At 44.8% G+C, this 19878-nt stretch overlaps 1 protein-coding gene across 1 annotated transcript in view; it reads right to left on the reverse strand.

Annotated features, from left to right (window-relative positions):
• Positions 1 to 4636: 4636 nt before the first annotated feature.
• The window catches only part of APPBP2 (amyloid beta precursor protein binding protein 2), a 40678-nt gene continuing 25436 nt past the window's right edge, over positions 4637 to 19878 (reverse strand). The window contains exons 2-13 of the mRNA XM_035139137.3: positions 19724 to 19812; positions 17615 to 17766; positions 16837 to 16960; positions 14202 to 14370; positions 11793 to 11882; positions 11394 to 11461; positions 11209 to 11314; positions 9796 to 9920; positions 8363 to 8448; positions 7793 to 7983; positions 7304 to 7469; positions 4637 to 5400 (exon numbers count right to left, since the gene is read on the reverse strand). Coding sequence (XP_034995028.1) covers positions 5147 to 5400; positions 7304 to 7469; positions 7793 to 7983; positions 8363 to 8448; positions 9796 to 9920; positions 11209 to 11314; positions 11394 to 11461; positions 11793 to 11882; positions 14202 to 14370; positions 16837 to 16960; positions 17615 to 17766; positions 19724 to 19812 — 1620 coding nt within the window. The 3' untranslated portion in view covers positions 4637 to 5146. The remainder of the gene's footprint in view (positions 5401 to 7303; positions 7470 to 7792; positions 7984 to 8362; positions 8449 to 9795; positions 9921 to 11208; positions 11315 to 11393; positions 11462 to 11792; positions 11883 to 14201; positions 14371 to 16836; positions 16961 to 17614; positions 17767 to 19723; positions 19813 to 19878) is intronic.

Below are 19878 nucleotides of genomic sequence, written 5' to 3' on the forward strand. Positions count from 1 at the left end.
CCTTGTATTGAAGTGGACCAAGAGGGCTGGGAGGGGAGTGTCCCTCCATGACAACTTGACCATTGAGCTAGGTGGGCAAAAACGCCTCTGCTTTTCCTTTTGTCCTAACCACTCCAATCTGCTTTAGAAATGAAATCTGAATTTGCAAGGGGTGGGGAAAGACAAAAAATTTTTCAAACAAACTGGAAGAGGGTGGAAACTGTGAGGATTCTCCCAAGACTCATTCATTCTTTTAAAACGGCTATATTTCGTGACTTTGTACGGAGGGCTTTCTGGAATGATAACAACAAAAAAATAGTCCATCTCTTAAACGCTGATGTACACTCCCGTGGAGAAAGTTGCTCAAGAGGCAGGGAGAAGGCAGATTTATAATATTGAAATGTCAGGTTTGTTTTGCGGTGTGATTGTTTGGGGAGAGAAAGGAAGACTCAATCTGTTTCTAGTGAGTTTATTTCCTAGTATTGTGGGGGGGAAAGGAGAGTTGAGAACTCCCTTCTCTTTCTCATGCACAGGAGTGGGATCCCCTACAGTGCTGTACATGAAAAATGTGGCGTAGCATATGACGTGAGAACTATTACTAAAATAGTATACTCTTTCAGAAATCAACCCCTTACTTTTAAAACGCCAGCCCCCCCCCAGCCCCCAGAAAACCAGCAGGAGCTTCAAAGGAAGGGAAACCGCAACATAAATCGAGGGAGGCACATGGTAGCCTTTGCACATGAAGCTGGCACAGAAAATTAAACCCATTTCAAAGGAAATTGTTTTTTTTTTAAACCCCCACACAGACACTTCCAATTCTGTCTCCCCTTTTTCAGCAGGCAAGAGGATCTGGCTTTGTATACGCTATACTGTATATTTAAAGCACGTGCTTTCTTCAAAGAATCCTGGGGACTGTACCACTCAAAGAGCTAGAAGTTCCAGAGTGCTTAAGAAACTACAGTTCCCATTATTTGTGTGTGTGCACACAATCTTTAAATTAGTACCTATCATTTGGTTCTTTTTACCTCTGATTCCCAAAGGTTTTTCTTCAAAAGGTCTCTGCTCAGAGCAGAAACCTCAAGAGAATTCCAGATTTCCCAAGGTTTTAGTTTCATTTTCATTTTGTATTTTTTAAAAGAACCTTCTAAAAATTCAAGGGGCAGAAATTGAAAATATCTTCTGGGTTTGTCCAGACATCAACCTTGGTTACACTTATAAAACCAACTAAGGGCCACTATTAATTGCTCATTAAAAGTTAGCATATTCCCAGCGGAAAGGGGGGTATTCATAAGGTACCAATTTTGTTTGCTTCCAAGGTCCTAAGAATTGCAAACAGCAGAGATGTGGAAGCTTGGCTCATATGCAACACAGTCCAGTCCTGCGTACTAAGGAAATTGGGCAGCAACAACCAGCTCAGAGACTATCCTGACAGGCAGAAGCAATCTAGATTCTTCTAAAAGATCTGAGGCAAAAACTTCCCATTGTCTTCACTTGGGAAAGAAGAAATAAAAGAGCATTTCAACTAAACCTTTTGTTGTGCGAACTTGGAAAGACCTGGCAAGCCTAGACAACCCTCAGTCACACACACAAATAAAAGCAACCCGCTTCTTTCCAACATGTAATTAATCGGGCATATCCCAGAATGCAGCCAACATGATTTAGACTGGATTGAGGGTGAAGAGAGGGGGAAGAGAAAAGAAGACTACTTTTTTTTATTAAACAAAACCAATAACCCATCCATGTTGGTACCTGGCCTAAAGCATGGGAGGCGGAATAAATGGGAGGTGAAATGCTCAAGAACAGCTGTTGATAAAAGATAGTGATGTCAAGTTGGCAGAAGGGGTTCAGCACAGGAGGAACCTTTTCTTCCCTCTGCAGGATCATTTGCAAGCAAGAACTAAGGAGGTTTTTGGCCTGAACCATGCAGGAGAAAATGAGCTGAAAGAACGCTGGGCTGAACTGATTCAGGACTGCACTTGGGAGTTGCCCTTTTTCAATGATCCCGTTTGTTATAATCTTGAAATACAAGCGCCCACCCCACTCCCACTGATTAAGAAGCAAGTATACTAGGTACCAAGGTTCTAGCTCAGCCTACACTCGAGTACTATGCCAGTACTTGCAAAAGAGGAATTCGCTTGAAACCTTGTCTTGAACAAGTTTAAGGGCTCATTTTAATACCAAAGGTGGCCTGCAATTATTATTTAAGTCAGCAAGCATTGCTGGCTTGTATGGTAGTTATAGCAATCCAATTTATTTATTTGTTTTCGCTCTCTGAGGCAATTTAATTGGCACTTTTGCATTAATGGTAGTGTTTTGCAACTTTGGGCTTTTCTTTTTACTTTTGTCTAGAATTGCAACAGATGTGCTGTGACTTTAGCAGCTGGATTAAAGCCTTTGACTCCGAACAACCAATCTATTCTGATGTTTGGTTTACAGCAGCTAAGTTGTGGCCGTCCAGATTGGCAATTGCCAACCTGGTGCCTCTCCAAATGTCTTGGACTCCCAACTCCCATCAGGCTTGGGAAGGCTAAAGGAAACTTGCTCATCTGGCAGTGCCTGGAGGGGCTCATGTTAGCCCACCCCGGTTTGACACTCAAGCTGTCAGTCAAAAGCAACTTTTAATGGGCACTTACTGGGAAGCCAGCCTGCTGAAGATTTGACACCTGCAGCATTGGGTACCTATGGGGATTACAGTTGCAAAGTTTTATTCTGAGGGACACTTCTGCTAGAAAAAGTTTTTCACATAGTGGGTGGGTTGGGAAATGGCATTTTTATTTTAGAAAACTTGTCCAGCTCACGGAGACTTGTGGTTCGGAAAGCACCACGCAGGGAGGCTGATTCTGGGCCTGCAACAATGATCCAGGAAGGTCTTCCTACCGTGTGTGGTTCTGGCCTCCAGCAATTCCCATAATAACAAGAGATGCTAAAGCCACAGCTCCAAAAACCAACACCTTTTGTTTCAAGCAGGGTGTTTACGAGATACCCCACCCACCACGCACAGGGAAGGAAGTATCTTTTAAAAAGGCACTATTTTTATTAATAAAAAACAACAACCCAAAAACTATCAGCCTGCAATATTCCAGGTTAAAAGCCAAACACTATTGCTATTAAATGAGGAACTCTCAGAAACTTCCAAAGCCACTGACCGCTGTTGATACACTCTTTTGATGACAGATTGCCCCCATTTGCTTTCCATCCCCCACCCAAAAACCTCACAAATTAAAGGGGGGGAAATGAATGAAACCCATTCCAAACACTAGAGAGGCTTTCTCTGGGCAACTTATAAACCCCCTGAAAATAGAGGAGAACACCTGTCAAAACCCTTAATCGCAGAGACACTGCCTGCATCTCTGCATTAAGAAGTGAGGTAAATAGGAACTCTCCCCCTCCTTCCTTTCCAACCTAGCTCGCTATATGCTACATAGGTCTTTCAAAGTTCATTTACTACCTTGGTGTTAAAAATAGGGTACAATTAAAAGAAAAACCCACAAACCACACATATACCCCCAAAATTAAGACAAGCTAGTGAGACAGGCATCATTATTATTTTTGTTTTGCTTTTTAAAAAACATATTACGACAGACATTAAAAATATACATATATAAAGAATTGAGTTGAGTTCTGGCTGTTTTTGTTTAACACAAATAAAAAAAATGAAGCTGAGAGAGAGAAAGGAAGAAAAGACAGACCTGTTGTGCTTATTCTTCTGTTTTTGTTTTTTTGGCATTGTCCATTGACCCCTGCAAGCTGTACAATTAAAAAAAAAAGATCTGCAGAAATTAAAACAAAACCAGATTTTTTTTTTCTTAATGACGACGACCAATCTTATTAGCACAAGCAAGTTATAGCCTTTAGAGAGAGCCCGTTTCAAAGACAGGGGAAAGGGGAAGGAATAGCATTTGCTATGCTTTGCTTATGGCGCTAAACATCTAGTTTACCTGTGTAAACTTAGTATTTTTAAAAGACATGCCTTTGAAACCGCTGAAGAACGTTGAAGCTCCTAGCTTTGTTATCTATTACATGTATGTATATAAAGTCTCACTTCATCACTTGAAAATACACCCCTTCGTGAAATAATCCTACCGAGTTTAAAAAGCCAAATGCAAAAGGGCAGAAATTGTGACTTGAAAGCCATTGGTCCGAGACTCTTTTCCTAAGGACAGGCTGGTCCGCTTGAAATCTCCCGGTCCTATTACGGAAAACTCTTTTGCCCTGTACGAAAAACAAAACAAAAAATAAAATAAACCAAGAAAGCTAAGAGACTAAAATGTTCTGCCAGTGGTTATCACTTTCATGTGAACACTGGTCCATTTCGGGTGCTCTTTGAAAGTGCAAACGGTGGTTCAGATGGAGGCAGAGCACAGTTCGCAACCAAGCACCATTTCCCAGGAGTAAATTCTTCGCCATGTCTCTTCGTAAGGCAGCAGAAGGCAAGAAGCGAAGATTTCCCCCACCCCTTTTCTTTTTTTCATGTGTGAATGAATATCCATGGTTACTTTTTTCAACAATCCGTATCGAATAAGACCTTGGTTTTTTTCCCTTGTTTTTACACTGTATAAAAAGAATAATCATATGGTCTTATAGGACTTCAAACTTGTCACAAGCACTGGTCAGTCGGCACCCTCCTTATCCACCAATTAATAATGCAACTCTCAGAATGGTTTAATGGCTTTATTGCTCTCTTTCCATTCTCGCAGAGATTTCGTGTAAAGTAGCTTCGCTTGGACAAAAAATAAAAAATAAGAGAACATCGTTAGGGGTGTTTATGGGTTTTTTTTCCTTCCTTTATATATATATATATATATATATATATAAAATGTATGTATGTATATGTATCTCTTTCTCTCTCTCTCTCTCAAGTTGAAAACGTGAGCCAAAACAAAACATGCCGTACTCATGCTGGTAAGAATTTTAGCACACATTCGTCTGTTATGGTCACTCCATTCAAAGCTGAGATTCCTCCCCTCCCCGAGAAAACAGGGGATTTCTAATGGACTGGACCAGTGTTTCAATGCAATTTCAGCCCCCTAAGAGAGAGAGAGGAAAAAAACACACACACAAAATTCATGGTTTCAAATTTCACAGTATGACTTTTCCCATGTAAATTTGGGGAGGAGGGAACAGAAGAAGGGGGGAAAATAGTCGTTGGTAAAATTGACCAAGGTCCTTAGCAAATCTGTCCTTCGGCGGTCTGAGACATCAGGAAAGACTGGACAACTTCTTCAGTGGATTGCAGACTGGTGCTCACGTCCTCAAGGGCGTCTGTCACTGAAAACTGCCGATCCCGCAACCGGTTCCAGTTGGCCAAAATGTTGTGGTACTCAAATACCTTCTCGTAATTGCCAATGGAATTGTACAGTTTAATGAGGCCCCTGTAGTCATATTCTAGTCCACTGTAACCTTCCCCAAAAAGCTTCTTCCCTAAAAAGAAATAAAATGTGAAGGAGAATTAATGCTGTACTTTTTTCAGTGTTGCCTAACAAATAAGCCTGTTCTTTATTTTATTAAGTAAAAACCGATACCTTTCAGCTGGAGTAAATTATACCATGTTCTCCGATCTGGGGTGGGGAAACTGTGTCTTCCCCCTCCTCTCCAGACGTTGCCTGACTAAAACTCCCACCCTCCCTGACCACTAGGCATGCTGGCTGGGGCTGATGGCAGGCAGCATCCAGCAGCGTAACGAGAGCCAGAGGTTCCCCACCCCCAGCCTAAAGGAACAGAGAAGACGTTTGCTATTTATACTGGTTCCCACATGCCCTCGAAAATAAAATCTTGAGTGTGTGCTATCCCCACCACCTCAAACAGACCTAGAAGAAGGATCTATATATGATTAAACCAACCAGCTAAAACGAAGCGCAGTTATTTGCTCACAGGCCTCTGCTATTGCCCTAGGTCCTTTGCGTTGGGATGGATCCAAATGCTGTGTGCACAGAAAGCCGCCTGCCTTTCCTGCCCCTTCTGCAAGAAGCTTCTCTGGAAGTCCGGGACACACACCTGAAAAGCACTGGTTAGGCAGCAGGGGGCTCTGGTGGGAGGGCATTCTTGTTTTGTAGGCAGACTATCGTAGTACTTTTATCAGTGGATAGTTCCCACATTGCTTGGTTTGTTGTTGCTCTCTTTGCTTTATCAGGTTATTGCTAGCCACCCCTGGGTTTTCTTTTAGAAGAAAAGGGGTATTGAATGGATGGATGGGTGAGCAATTGTCTTGAAATGGGTGGAGGAACCTTGTGGCAGCAGCCTGCTCATGGCAACAACTCCCTGTCACAAAACAAACCCGCCAAGGAAATATCCCTCCCCTGAAAACAGAACAAACCCAGACAAGAACACAACACAACACATCCATCCTCTTCTGCGGCCACACCCCAAAATAACACAACCACAACAATGAAATAGGCAACGCTCCCCACCGTTCTCCCAGCGCCCTTCCGAATTCTTACCATGCAATTCTTTCCTCCCCCTCTAGCTCAAACCTCTTTTCTTTAAAACTAAAGCTTGGCTGCCAAGTTTTCCCTTTTCTCACGAGGAAGCCTATTCAGCATAAGGGAATTTCCCTTTAAAAAAGGGAGAACTTGGCAGCTATGCTTGGCTGGGCAGGAGGGAAAACAAATCAACAGCTACAGCTGCCCTCTCCTTTTTCCCTTCTAGGAATGATTGTGGGGCACAGAGGCATTCTGGGAAGATGAAACAAAGATGGCCGGAAACAAGAATTTGCCTCCCAATGACTAATTTTTTTTTAATAATAAAAAAGAAACTTAAACAATCGTGAGGGGCTGGAGGGTGTCAAGGGAGGTGTTGGGGAGCCCACAGACACCTTGCTGGCAATCAATCCCAAGAGTAAGCCAGAAACCATAGCATGGTTATCTGTTCCTGGCTCATGCTGGGTGATAGCAAACCAGACTCATGGTCTGGACAAAATCCTGAACTAAGAATTGTGATTTGGGTAAGCAGGATGGAGACAAACTGCTCAGGAAGACATGTTTGTTGCAAACAGTTAACTATGGTTTTGCTGTAACACAGAAACTGAGGCAGTGTGTGTTGTTAGGTTAGGCTGAGACATGGTGTCTGATCTAAGGTCATTCAGTGAGCTTCATGGAAGAGCAGGAATTCGAAGCCTGCCCCAAATCCAAGCCAGGTGTGGGGAACCTTTGGCCTTCCAGATGTTGTTGGATGCCAGCTCAAACCAGGCATGGCCAAGGATGATGGGAGCTGTAGTTCAGGAACTTCTGGAGGGCCAATGGGAAAGAGAACCTCACCTACCCCCCCAACCCCCCAGAGAGACAACATCACTGTATATGCAAGCTTAGGCTCGAAAGTGTTTACACACCAATTGCTATGGATCTCAAATAAAGCTTTTCGGCGTTTTCGTACTGATTCATGTCGTAGTTGTAGAGCGAGGCAAGGTGTCCCACGGAAAGAGCAACTTCGTAATCTTCTTGGCCGAGAAGCTGCTCCTTGATCTGGATCGCTTTGATGTGCATCTCTTCCGCTTCCTGGAATATGCCCACAAAATTAAGACAATCGTGAATTGCCGGTCTTTTACCAGATGATTGTCAAGAGAGCCAGAGATACAGTTCAAGGAATACATGTCAATAACATTCGCTGCCCCCCCCCCCCCGTAATTACTTTTAGAAGACAACTGAAGGCGGCCCTGTTTAGGGAAGTTTTTAATGTTTGATGCTATACTGTTTTTAATATTTGGTTGGAAGCCGCCCAGAGTGGCTGGGGAAACCCAGCCAGATGGGCGGGGTATAAATAAATAAATAATTGTTATTATTATTATTATTATTATTATTATTATTATTATTATTATTACCTTAAATTTCCTCATGGACTGGTAAAGCCTGCCAAGGTTACCATAGTGTTTTGCCGTCTGCACGTTGAACTCCCCAAAGGCTTTCTTGGCAAGCTGGAGCGAAGACAGGTGTAAGTCGTGGGCTTCCTGGAGTAGCCTTTGTTCTGTCTCCTTATTGTGACAGTCAATCGCAATCTCCTCCAAGATCAGTGCTTACACAGGAAAGGGGGGAGGAAAGAGACACATTAGAAGACCCAACACCATTAAAGGCATCAGCTGGGACCCCGAGGAAGTAAATGGAGACTCCTGAATTATCTGAAAAGTCCTTTAGCTCAACTCTGGCCCTTCCCCAACTCCAATTATTGGGCCGCTTTAGAGGTGTACGCAAAGCTCAAACACACCAGCCACTTAGAGCTGACCCTGCCTCTAGGAAGAGTGAGGCGTGGGACTCAGGTGGAAGATGCTGGCCACGGTGGGGGGGGGCACTGTTTTCCCACACATTTCCTTCCCTACCTGTCCTTGACATTTGCTACAGTTCCAGCAGTTATTTCTGCTCCCTAAGTGCCACAGCTAAAAGCAGCATGGAGGTACCTTTGACTCTTTTGGAGGAGGCAAGGAGAAGGTGGTCTTCTGGGAGAATGTGGGTTATGATGCCAATCGCACGCTCCGCATGGAATCTAAGGTCAAGAGCAAACAGGCAGACATGAGGGGGAAATCTCTTGGAAAGTTACTGAGTAGTCAACACAGAAACAGCAAGTTCCCAGAAGGGCCATCTAAATCATGCACAGAGGGCTTTGTGGGAATTGCATTAGCATACTGTGGGTTTTAGTAGACACTGGGCAGCTGTTTAGCACATGCTAAGAACACAGTGGGGGGGGGGGAACAGGATGAAAAAGACCTATGTGAGAAATTCTGGTATGTTTGGAAGACATCTTGGGAAAAGGCACAACTTTCACCTTAGAATCAAAGGCTGCATTTGTCTGCCTGGTGGTAAGGAGATGGGAGGAAATTCTCCTCCTGACAAGGAAACAGTTTTTTTCTCCCCGTCTCCCATACTCTCTCCAGGATCATCCAACAAACCTGACTGGCAAGTTCAGGGTGGGGGGCAAAGTCTTCTTTGCACAACATGTTAGCTCACAACTCAGCTCATATTTAAGAACTACATTGGCTGCCAGAGGTCACTAGGAATTCTATGTAAGCAAGAGAGGAGCCACCTGGCAGCATATTTTTTACTAGCCTGGCTAAAAGACTAGCAGCTTCCATGTCCAAGTTACTAGTTTATTTACAAGGCTGTCATGACCACATTTTTAAAGCTATCTGTAAGGGGGGAACAGCAGTGGGACCTGCAACAAAATGTTGCCGTATCAAGTGCCTCTGTTCAGATTGTCCTGGTTTCCACCCAAAACCAATAAAACCAACTTTTTTGTAAGTAAACAAATGCATGTTTATTACTGCAGAGTATCAATACCAACTCAGCATCATGGAAAGAGTAGAATACAGTCCAGATACTCCTAACAAGACCAAGGGGGAGGAACAGTAAGAAGCACAGGATCAGGTGCTCAAGATGCAGTAGTGTTGGCCTCCCACTTCAATGGCATTAAAAGAAGGATTAGACAAATTCACAGAGGATAGGGCAACAATGGCTACTAGTCATGATGGCCATCTACTATCTTCAGTATCAGAACACTGTTTTTTTTATTAAAGAAATACATTCATATACTGTTTAACTGTAAATAAAACCTCAAAGTGTTTTACAGAGAATATAAAATACACGTTGACATTCCTAGCACAGCAGCCCAGGTGGCTCCAAAAGTTATCCAAACAACAACAGCAACCACAAAAAGCTTTGCCAGCAACAAAGGGAATGGACTTGACTCGCAATCTCCCCCATGTGAGGTCTGAAGTGGTACAGCCCCAGATGCTTTTCTTTTTAACATATATATATATATATATATACACACACACACACACGCTACGCAAGAAGAAAACCTTTGGGTCTAAAAAAGTGTAAACAGAGTACTCACAGCGCATTGTCAAACTTCCCAGAACTGTACTGGTGAACATAGGAAGAGTAAGCCAGGTCTTCGTGAGCTGTCGCGACATGGATGTTTTTGCCCCCAAATACTGACTGTCTGATGTCTAGCGCGGTCTGAAACAATTTGAGTGAGAGAGAATATTCAAGTCAGCTAAATTAGCTAGGATCCGGAAGCTGCCATAGACATTTTTAAAAGCATGGCTTGTGTGGGACAGATGAAGCATTATTTGAAGTAGTATCTCACACAGCTGTCGACACAAGTCGCCAATGGGTAACATCTAATTGGAAACATGATGATGATGATTTGTTAAATTTCTATACCACCCTTTATCTGAGGACCACCAGGCTTTTGAAAATGAGGCTGGGCTCATAGGGAGCCTGAGCTTCTGCGTCCTTCTCGGGCAACCTGCAGCTGGAGGGCGGCTGAGAAGGACCGGGGGGGGGGGGCTCATGACACCCTGCACCCCCTAATTGTGCCTGAGCAACGGCCCTCTCTGGTAGCATATAAGTAATAAACTTCTTATTTTTGTTATAAAGATCATCTGTCTGCCTAGACATACTTTCACAAAGCCCACACCTTGGAATAAACCGGAGGGACCATTATGGCCATGGGCTTCTTTGTTTGTAAATAAAACAATGTTGTGTCATATTGCAAAAGAATGGTTTCTTGCAGTCTGTCCTCCAATAACTTTCAATTGTTTCTAGAAGACCCATTTGCCAGACTTTGGAATACCAGCAATCTAAGTTGTCTAAATCAAATGTCTTCTAGAATTGTGCTAGTTGCTCTTGCTGCTGTTAATAGGTGTCAAATGAATTCTTTATCTCTTTTTTATCTCTCTATCCACATCTATATATAGATCTAAAAGAGCCAGGTAAGGGGAGGGAGTGATGCTCAGTCTTGTTATTAAAGAAATCTCCCTAAAGATCCCCTCCAAGAAATCTCAATTTTAGGGCACTCCCAGCAATTTCAATAATAAAACTTGTACCCACAAAACCACTGGGAAGGAAGCAAATCCCTTTTAGTTCTCCACCCACAACACTCTGGACCTCTTTTTCGGGTTTCTTACCAAGGGATACTGCTATTTTTCTTCTTCTACTATTTTCATAAAAATTGCCCATAAAACACTGGAATAGATTAAGTGAATCCTCTTTTAACTGCCCCAAACTGCAAAGGTTATTCTTCCAGGAAGATCACTATAGCTTTCCTTCTGAAGTCTGGCAGAATTAATCTGCTACCATGGGGCTACCATGCCTGCAAATTTTATCTACTTTGGCGAGAAAAGTAAGTATGGTAACAAAACTTCACCTGCAGTAAAGAATTTTGAGCAGAAACAAACACACACATGCACAAAACCACATAATAGAATCCCGAAGGCTGCACAGACAAAGAAAAGGACCTTACCTGATAAATTGCAACCGACTGGCATATATTGTCTACGTTGAGTAAGTAAAACCCATAGTCTAGTAGTGTGTCTGAATATTTTGGGTGTTTGGCTCCAAAGTGCTCCCTGGAAGATAGGAACACAACTTAGAACCACAAACAACACAAAGCAGGCAATAACATTCGGAAACGGGGCATATACTCACCGTGCAAGATACACCGCATGTTTTATTAACTGTTCGGCTTTCTTAAATTCACGTTTTACAACACAAGCCTAAGCCAAGAGGAAGAGAAAGCAGGCATGAGAGACCATGAATATGCAAAGGCATCCTTGCCTGCCTATGGGCAGCTACTGTTCAAGAATGGCCATCGACTCTGCTAAACTGAGTGGAAAGTCTGCCCCATTAAAAAGGGGGAAGACAGAGCGACGAATTGTCAGGAAAAGCATAAAGGTCAACACGTCTGAAATGCTGCTTTTGGAATTCATTTGTTGGTTTTCTCCTTTGGGACTGATTCTTAACAGTACTAGATGCTGCCCACTTCCCTCCCAGGGTTCCATCCCTGCTCAATTGCATGCAGGCTATTTGTAGAAGAGTTAGATTTACCTTAGAAGCTTGCCGTAAAACGTCCACGACTACTTTTACTGGCAATCCAACTGAGATCTCCTTCATGGCTTCTATGCACCATTTGTAAGCCTATGGAGCACCCAAGGATATTGTCAGGATTATTTAACATTTTATAAAAAGCCTGAAATTTTCTATGTGCTGTGCAGAATTATTATTTTTTCCCCCAAATGCAAAAGCAGCTCTTGTTTGCAGGCTTACAATTTGATAGCCAAAGGAAAAAAGGAAACAGGGAGGGAAAATGAAACCAAGCAAATTCAGGTTCCAGCAGGTCGATGCATCTGGGCATTTGCCAAGAACCATCAATGCAGCAGGGGATCCATTCAGAAGAGCCTCTTAGACCTGTTCCTCCTCTTCATTGGAAACCTGCTGGTTTACCCTGCCTCTCAATAACAGAAGTAGCGAGCAGGAGTTGCCACTGCCTTCATCCTCACTGGCTGTGTCTGGCACCAATGAGGAAGCAGAAAGAGCAGTGGCAGCAATGGCAGAGAAAAGACACACTCAGTGAGGAAGCAGTGGGTAGGATTGAGGGCGTCAAGCCCAAATCAAAACTGGTACAGTGGTACCTCGACTTACGAAGACAATCCGTTCCGCGGCGCTCTTCGTAAGTTGAGGTTTTCGGATGTCGAAGCGCCCGTTCTGCGCATGCGCAAATTTTGCACTTCTGCGCATGGCGGACCGTGCATGCCGCTTCTGCGCAGACGCAGAACGCGCATGCGACGAAAAGACTTCCGGGGTTGTCGACTTCGGAAGTCGAAACCTTCGGAAGTCAAAGCATTCGTATGTCGAGGTACCACTGTACTAGGTTCCAATATCACAATACACACAAACACATGACTTTATTCACTGAAGTACCGCTCTGCCTTTTCAACTAAACCTCTATGGAGATGAGAGCGTAAACTCTAATGAAAATCAGAGAGAAGGCTGGGAGTGGGGAGGCAGGTGCAGAACCCCCAATGAGGCTTGCAGATCCCTTCTCCTGTTCCGACTTCCAAGCCTTGTTGTTCAAATAAAGTTTAGGAGCAGTTGCTTAGCAGGAGCCTTGCTTCCCCACCACTTATCTTTCGACCTTTGGCCTCCTGGCCTTAATCCAGCACCTAAGATGTTCACAGAAATCTAAACAGAGCCTCCCAAGAACTTGGCTTTCAAACTCTGAACTGTGAGAATCTGCTGTTCTAGCAAGGCTATCAGCTGTCGCGTTGGTGTGGCTGGTTGACTGTCAAGGTGTAAAGCTGAAGTCAAGAGCAGAGGAACAGCCAGTCCTAGGGGAAGGCACCCTGGCAAACTGCATGGAGCAAAGAGTCCTGCAAGAGATCTTGGAGCCATCAATCTCCAGGGTGATGGAAGGGCCGTAGCCCAGTGAGAGTGTCTGCTATGCATCCAGAAGGTCCCTGTTTCAAACCCTGGCATCTCCAGGTAGAGCCAGGGCAGACTCCCTATCTGAAACTCTGGAGAGCCCCTGCCAGTCAGCATAGAGAATAATTAGCTAGATGGCCTGACTCAATATAGGGCAGCTTCCATTGTTCCTAAATTGTTTGTTCCCAGCTGAGGATTTAAACACTATCCCAACAAAGGCTGGGAAAACACTTCAGTTTCTGCAAACTCTGGCACTTGAACCTGAGCCAAGTGCTAGCTTTAGCCAAATGCTAATTTTATTTGGCACCACCTTACCAGCTGAAATTCTGTCACCAAACCTCAGTGAAACCTGCTTTTGTCTGCCCACGCGCTGCTGCTGAGTGAACCCACAGAACACTTTGTGCTGGAAAGAATAGCTGGCCTGTTCTTACTACATAGGAAGCTGCCTTGTACCAAGTCACTGGTCTGCCTAGTTCAGCACTATCTACACAGAGGGGTTTCAGGTGGAGGCCTCTCCTAGTTTGGCCGGAGATGCCATCGGGGATTATTATTAAATATATTCATACCTCGCCTGTCTCCCAAGTTGGGATTCAAAGCAGCTTACAACATTTTAAAAACATAATTGTAAGACACACATTAATAAAGGCAAGCTAGTTAAAAATAGTTAAAATACGGCAAAACACATTTCGAACTGGGATTATAATACTGATTGCCCTGACAGCAGTCAACATGGTCTGCACCTGGTTTTCAAAGGCCTATCTGAATAGGAAGGGCTTAGCCTGCAGTTGGAAAGACAGCAAGTAAGGAGCCAGTCTAGCCTTTCTTGGGAGGTAATTCCACAATATGGGAGTAGCCACAGAAAAGGCTCTCTCATGTCACCACCAACCATGCTTCTGGTGTTGATGGGACCGAGGAAGGTGCTCGACTGAGATCTTAGCACCCAACTGAAGCTTCTGCATGCAAAAGACATGCTCTGCCACTGAGCTACTTCCCATGCAAAGACGTTTTAGGCTGGATTCTGCAGAAGACGCTCACCTCATCGTAATGGCTCTTTGCAAAGAGCAGGGCACACAGCTCCCCATATAGAGCAGCTTTGTTGGCTTGCTGGCCGTGCTTTGCTAGCTTGTCCATGTAAGACTGTGCTAATTTGAACGTTTCTTCTCCCAGGTGGTATTTACAGTTGCCGTTCCGGACGTGCAGCAACCTAGGGCAAGACACAAAAGGATCTTGAAACCTTGAGCGGGAAAGTTGCTGGGCGATTCAGACAATTAAAAGGCGATTACTGGCTTTGTGATCTTGCATCCTCAAATGAAACAAGGAAGCTTCTCATCACCGTTAAATAATATTTTAACATCCTAAGTAATTTCTTCAACGCATGCCATCAAACCACAGGCAGAAAGACATGTTCAGAGCCAGCTCTTACTGTCAGGAAATCCAGTGTACTTTGGACACATATCTCTGGTAATCTGACCATTTAATTCAGTGAGTGTGTGACACCAATGAACTAGCCAGAGATCAAGAGCTAACTTACAAGGCACTACAGCTCCATACACATCACACATTTAAAGCACATTCCCTCCCACCACCAAAAGAATCTTGGGAACAGCAGTTCACCCCCCACAGAACTCCAAGAACCCTTAACAAACTACAGTTCCCAGGATTCTTTGAAGTGAGGAATGTGCTGTAAATGACTTTCCCGCGTTTGCTGAAGACTTCTCTTTGCTGTCAGGCTTATGCAGACAAGAAAAATATGTTCCGTAGTGAGTCAGCTAGTGGTCTTTTTTTTTGTATTGTTCTTAATGTATTTTTAATTGTTGTAAAATTCTTCGAATTTTTAAAATGAAATTCCAGTATAGAAATATTTTTTATAAAATAAAGAGATAAAACATATGATGTGGACGCAGCCTGCATGTGTCTGAAAGCACTGGAAGGAGTGCCTCCACAACCCCCCCCTGTTCTAATAGCCTTCCTTCACCCACTTTAAGATGCCTCCCAGGAGGGTGGGGGGGTGGGCTCTTGGCTTTTAAACAACCAGGACATGTCTGCTCCAGAGCAACCAAAGAAGCTTCTCCCCATGACAGAGCAGGCAAAAAGGCAAAACCTTTTTTTTGGGGGGGGGGGAAGTGGTAAGATATCTGAAAGTTCATTCCCACCATAGATCTCAATTCCTAGACAAGTGAAAGTTACTCTGTTTAATCCACTTTAAGTAGTAATTTATTAGGGAAAGCCTAAAAGTGGATATAAAGCATTCAACGAAGCCCTGAGCAGGTGAATGTGTTCTTGCAAGGGCGACTAGGAATAATTCCAAACAGCCATCTCGTACTGGATTGCTATTAATGTATTGAGTTGCACATATTAATAAAAAAGGAATAGGGTCTGTCTCCTCTTCCAGCCTTTAAAAAAAACACACGACAAAGTCCTCTGCCAGTTCTGCAGTACAAGGATCTGCAGGAAATCACAGCTAAGCATTAAGTCAGCACAATCCCCCAAGAGTCAATAACAAGCAGGTGGAGGGCGATGGGAGCGGGGGGGGGGGGGGGTGCAGCAGCAGTGACCTGGCTCTCCAGGCAGGAAATGTCACCTTGTTTGCACATCAGCAGCACACAGCAAGATTGATTGAGACCATGGCCCTGAACATGCAGTCTGTACTTCCCAGGGCTCAGATTTATTTATTTTTTAAACAAGTGCAGACTAGGTAACAAAGAGGTCCTTGGGACACTGGAGGAAGAACAGGTGGCTTACCTGTAAGTGTGGCTCTCTGAATGGGGAATCGTGGGGTGCAGTCACACCCATGGGGCTGCAAATGACCCCAAAGAAACATTACCATGAGCTTTGTATCGTAAGGCTCCCTGCTACGGATAGTCTCACTTGCCCCTTGTCAGCCACTAGTTTTATGGAAGAGCAACTCTGGGAATGGGGAGGGTGAGTGATCAGCTAACCGTACAAACTCACAGACGCATGTCATCTCCCAAGATTGCTTGTCGATGAATCCCATTCCAGCAGCCATTGCGCAGGACTGGCTGGAAACCCTGGGGAGGTCCAATTTGGACATGTGGGTCTCCGGAGGGCAATCCTATAAGAATGTAAGGAGAGCCCTGCAGGATCAGACGAGTGGCCCAATGCTTTTTCCTTACACTGGCCAAGCAGGTGCCCATGGGAAGCCTGCAGGCAGGACCTGAGTTCAGCAGCACTCTCCCTCCTTGAGATTCCCAGCAACTCGTATCCACAGGCATACTTCCTCCAACTGTGGGAAGTGGAACATAGCCATTGCTGTAGGAGTCACTGACCGCCCTGGAATTTGTTTGGCCCCTTTTAAACCATCTAAGCCATAGAGCAGAAATGTGTGTGCATGTGTGTGCTTTAAAGCGCAGGATCAAGCAGAAACACAGACCATGGCAACCAGAGGGAAGGACAGGAAGCAAAAGGCGTGCTAAACCTGCCTGACACCTGACCTCCGCCCTAGCTGTTTTCTGTCCCGTGAGAGTCACTGTCGCTGGGGACGGACGGGCACTAGGAAAAAGGCCTCCACAATCTACACAGGTGGCCTCCACAAACAACAGCCCATTAACTAGTCATCATGGCTTCTTCATAATTTACTCGCGTTAAGCACAGACACGCCCTGCAGCACGAGCATCTCACCCCTTTGCTAAAACATGGGGACAGGGCTTACCTCACGCAACACTCCACTGCACGAAACCAATGGAGCATCTCGTCGTGAAGGGTACATAACTGAAGGCAGGAGAGGAAGACCTTCTCAGCATCGCTGTACCAGCCGGCGTCCGAGAGGAAGCCTCCTACAAAGGCAATGGACAATGACAAGGTGTTGTGCAACCAGGGCGCTATTACCACAGAGAAGGGCCCTTCTCTAGACACACTTCCCCATTTTATTTATTTACTATTGTTAGCGGTTGGGCAATTATTTGGATCCAAGTCATACAGTATTGACTTTCTTTTGAAGAAAGGAATTGAGCTATTTATTTACTTTCTCACCCCTCCTCCCAGCAGTTTTTTTCCTTTCAAACTTAGGTCCCCAGCGGTTGTTGAACTACAGCTCCCATAATCACTGGTGCTGTTAGCTAGGGGTGATGGGAGTTGTAGCCCAACAACCGCTGGGGACCCAAGTTTGAGAAATAGTGTTCTAGAGGCTGCTCCCCTTCTTGCTTTACTCGCCAACACTGCCTACTCCTTACCCCTCTGAACCTCCACTCGCCGGCCTAGGCCAGGTGCCCATTTGCCTCCATCTCTGGTTCCCTCTTCCTGGCCCAGTTTATGGTCATGCTGCACTTCGCAGTACCGCCTTTCAGCAGCCATGCGAATTGTAGCATGACGACATCCTTAGTAAAATACGTAATAGGAGAGAAAATCTTACTTCAGTTTCTTCTTCATGTGCCTCTTTTAGAGTTTCAAGCAAGCAAGATAGCCTAATATCCTATTTCACCCACAGTTACCTAAGACAAATCCAATCTGGATAGCTTTTTCTTTTACAGTAGCATCTGATTCCGCTATGTAGGAACACCTCCTGCTGAACGAATAGGCCAACACTGATGCCACCTTTACTCCATGGTCCATCAATGCCTGAAAACAGTGGTGAAGTAGATGTCTGAAAGGGAAACAGAAGGAAGAGGGAGAAGATAAAAACGTTTTACCTCCTTCCAACAAACACTTTTGCCTGCAATCCAAAGGTATACTTACTGGAGATAAGGTCCAATGAGTTTAAGGGGCTTACCCCTTGGGAACTGCACTGTGAGTTTCTGTTTTAAGCAACAGGCACTGAACTATCAAGCCATTTACTAAAGCAGTGGTTTTCAACCATTGTGCTGTAGCACCCTGGAGTGCTTTGAATGATGATGGGGCGCTGCGGGCAACACAGGCCTCTAGCCCTCTTTCCTTCCCTCCTTCCTCTGATGCCCTCGCGTCTCTGCCTCCCACAGGCTTGCACAGCTGTTTATTGTAGCGGCCCTGGCTATAAGCTGGTGCCTCCGGGAGGTACCTCTATTTGGGACGGGGCAGTTCAGAGACCAGGGACAGCAGCAGTAGCTGCCCGGAGTACTCCCAAGGAGAAGGGAGAGGGGAGGAGGCTAAGGGAACACTCCACAAGGGAGGGTGTTTTAAAAAAGGTGAGCGGCTGCCAGCTCTGCAGGCAAGGGGTGAAATAACTGGGCTCCTGAGCCCCACAGGGGTGCCGCAGAAAGAATAGTTGGTTAAGGGAGCCGTGGACTCAAAAAGGTTGAAAACCTCTGAACTAAAAAATAGAGACCACAAATTACAATCTGGTTAAACCCAAACAGCTGCCGCATTTTACAGCACAGAACAGATTTATGCTGTGTCCTTGAGATGGGGTGGGGTAAAGACACCCACCCACCCCCAAACCCTGCAATTTTCACCAAAAAAAAAAATCCAAAATGCCACCTCCAGCCCAGATTTGCAAAAACAGGAAGCAATCCATCATCCGGAATTCCTGCTACAGCCAATATCAGCCACATGAATTATGCGAGCACAAGGCTGAGAGCTCTTAATCAATCAAGCTTCCACCACCCCGACACAAAAGCAGCTGGCAGAGCCTGTTAACAGGGCTGTTAAGCAGAAGAACAAAAACATACTTTGGGGAGAATTTTGCTTTTCTTCCCCCCCACCCCCACAAACCTTTCCTTGCCCACAGTAGCAGAGGATACCGAATCTAGTGAGAGCCTGTTGTCAGAGAAAGCTTCTTTAGTCTGGTTTATCTGTGGTTGCCTGTAATTCCCTTCCTCTCTCCTATGCTCTCTGACACACATAGAGAATTTGAGAGTTGTGTCTGTGTTTTCTTTTGTGTTTTAAATTTTGTTCTGGACTCTAGACAGGAAAGCTCAAAAGAGAACGCACATATAAGAAGAAAGGCTCACTAGCAGATTCTGACCATTGCCTTCCTAGGACCTGGGAGGTCTCGCCACCTCTGTCTTAAACTAAGCTTTAAAGAAAGCTGCTACTGTAGATCATTTACGTATGGGTTCTGCTCAACCCAATAGTGCTTAGATTTATTAGGATTACACTGTAGGGCAGGCATCCCCAAACTGCGGCCCTCCAGATGTTTTGGCCTACAACTCCCATGATCCCTAGCTAACAGGACCAGTGGTCAGGGAAGATGGGAATTGTAGTCCAAAACATCTGGAGGGCCGAAGTTTGGGGATGCCTGCTGTAGGGCATATTTGCGATAAACCTCCAGGTTAAAATCTTTACAAAGCTATGTCTTTTAAGTCAGAACATGACTACTGTATTTACATGCTGGTAGCCAAGCTAACCGACAGGAAGTCATGGCTGAAAGCAGCTGCAAAACACAAATTTATTGGGCAAGGCACTTTATGCAGAAGGGTGGGTGCTATCCAGTCACATTCTAAGTGCTGAGCACTCACTGATTCCAACCAGAGAGTTAAGCACTGAAACTGGTGGGGCTCAAAAATGCTCAGTGGTGGACTGCATCCAGTGATTGGACTGCATCCAGTTATGTTTTACGGGGGAAACGTTCATCTTGCAAAGTGCAACGTGAGAGGAGCTGCCATTTTTGGTAAGCACTGACTTACCTTTTATCTAAAGCTCGAAGCACCTTTGCAAAAACTTCCAGTTCGCAGAATTCACTACCCAGCTGGCATAGTCGGCCTTGTTGGTAAAGCTGCAGGAAGAGGGAGAAAAGAGTTTTATGAGTTGTACTGAGTCACACAAAATCAGGCTACTTGGT

This window comes from Zootoca vivipara, chromosome 14, assembly GCF_965207765.1.
Source record: "Zootoca vivipara chromosome 14, rZooViv2.hap1.1, whole genome shotgun sequence".
NCBI lineage: Eukaryota > Metazoa > Chordata > Lepidosauria > Squamata > Lacertidae > Zootoca > Zootoca vivipara.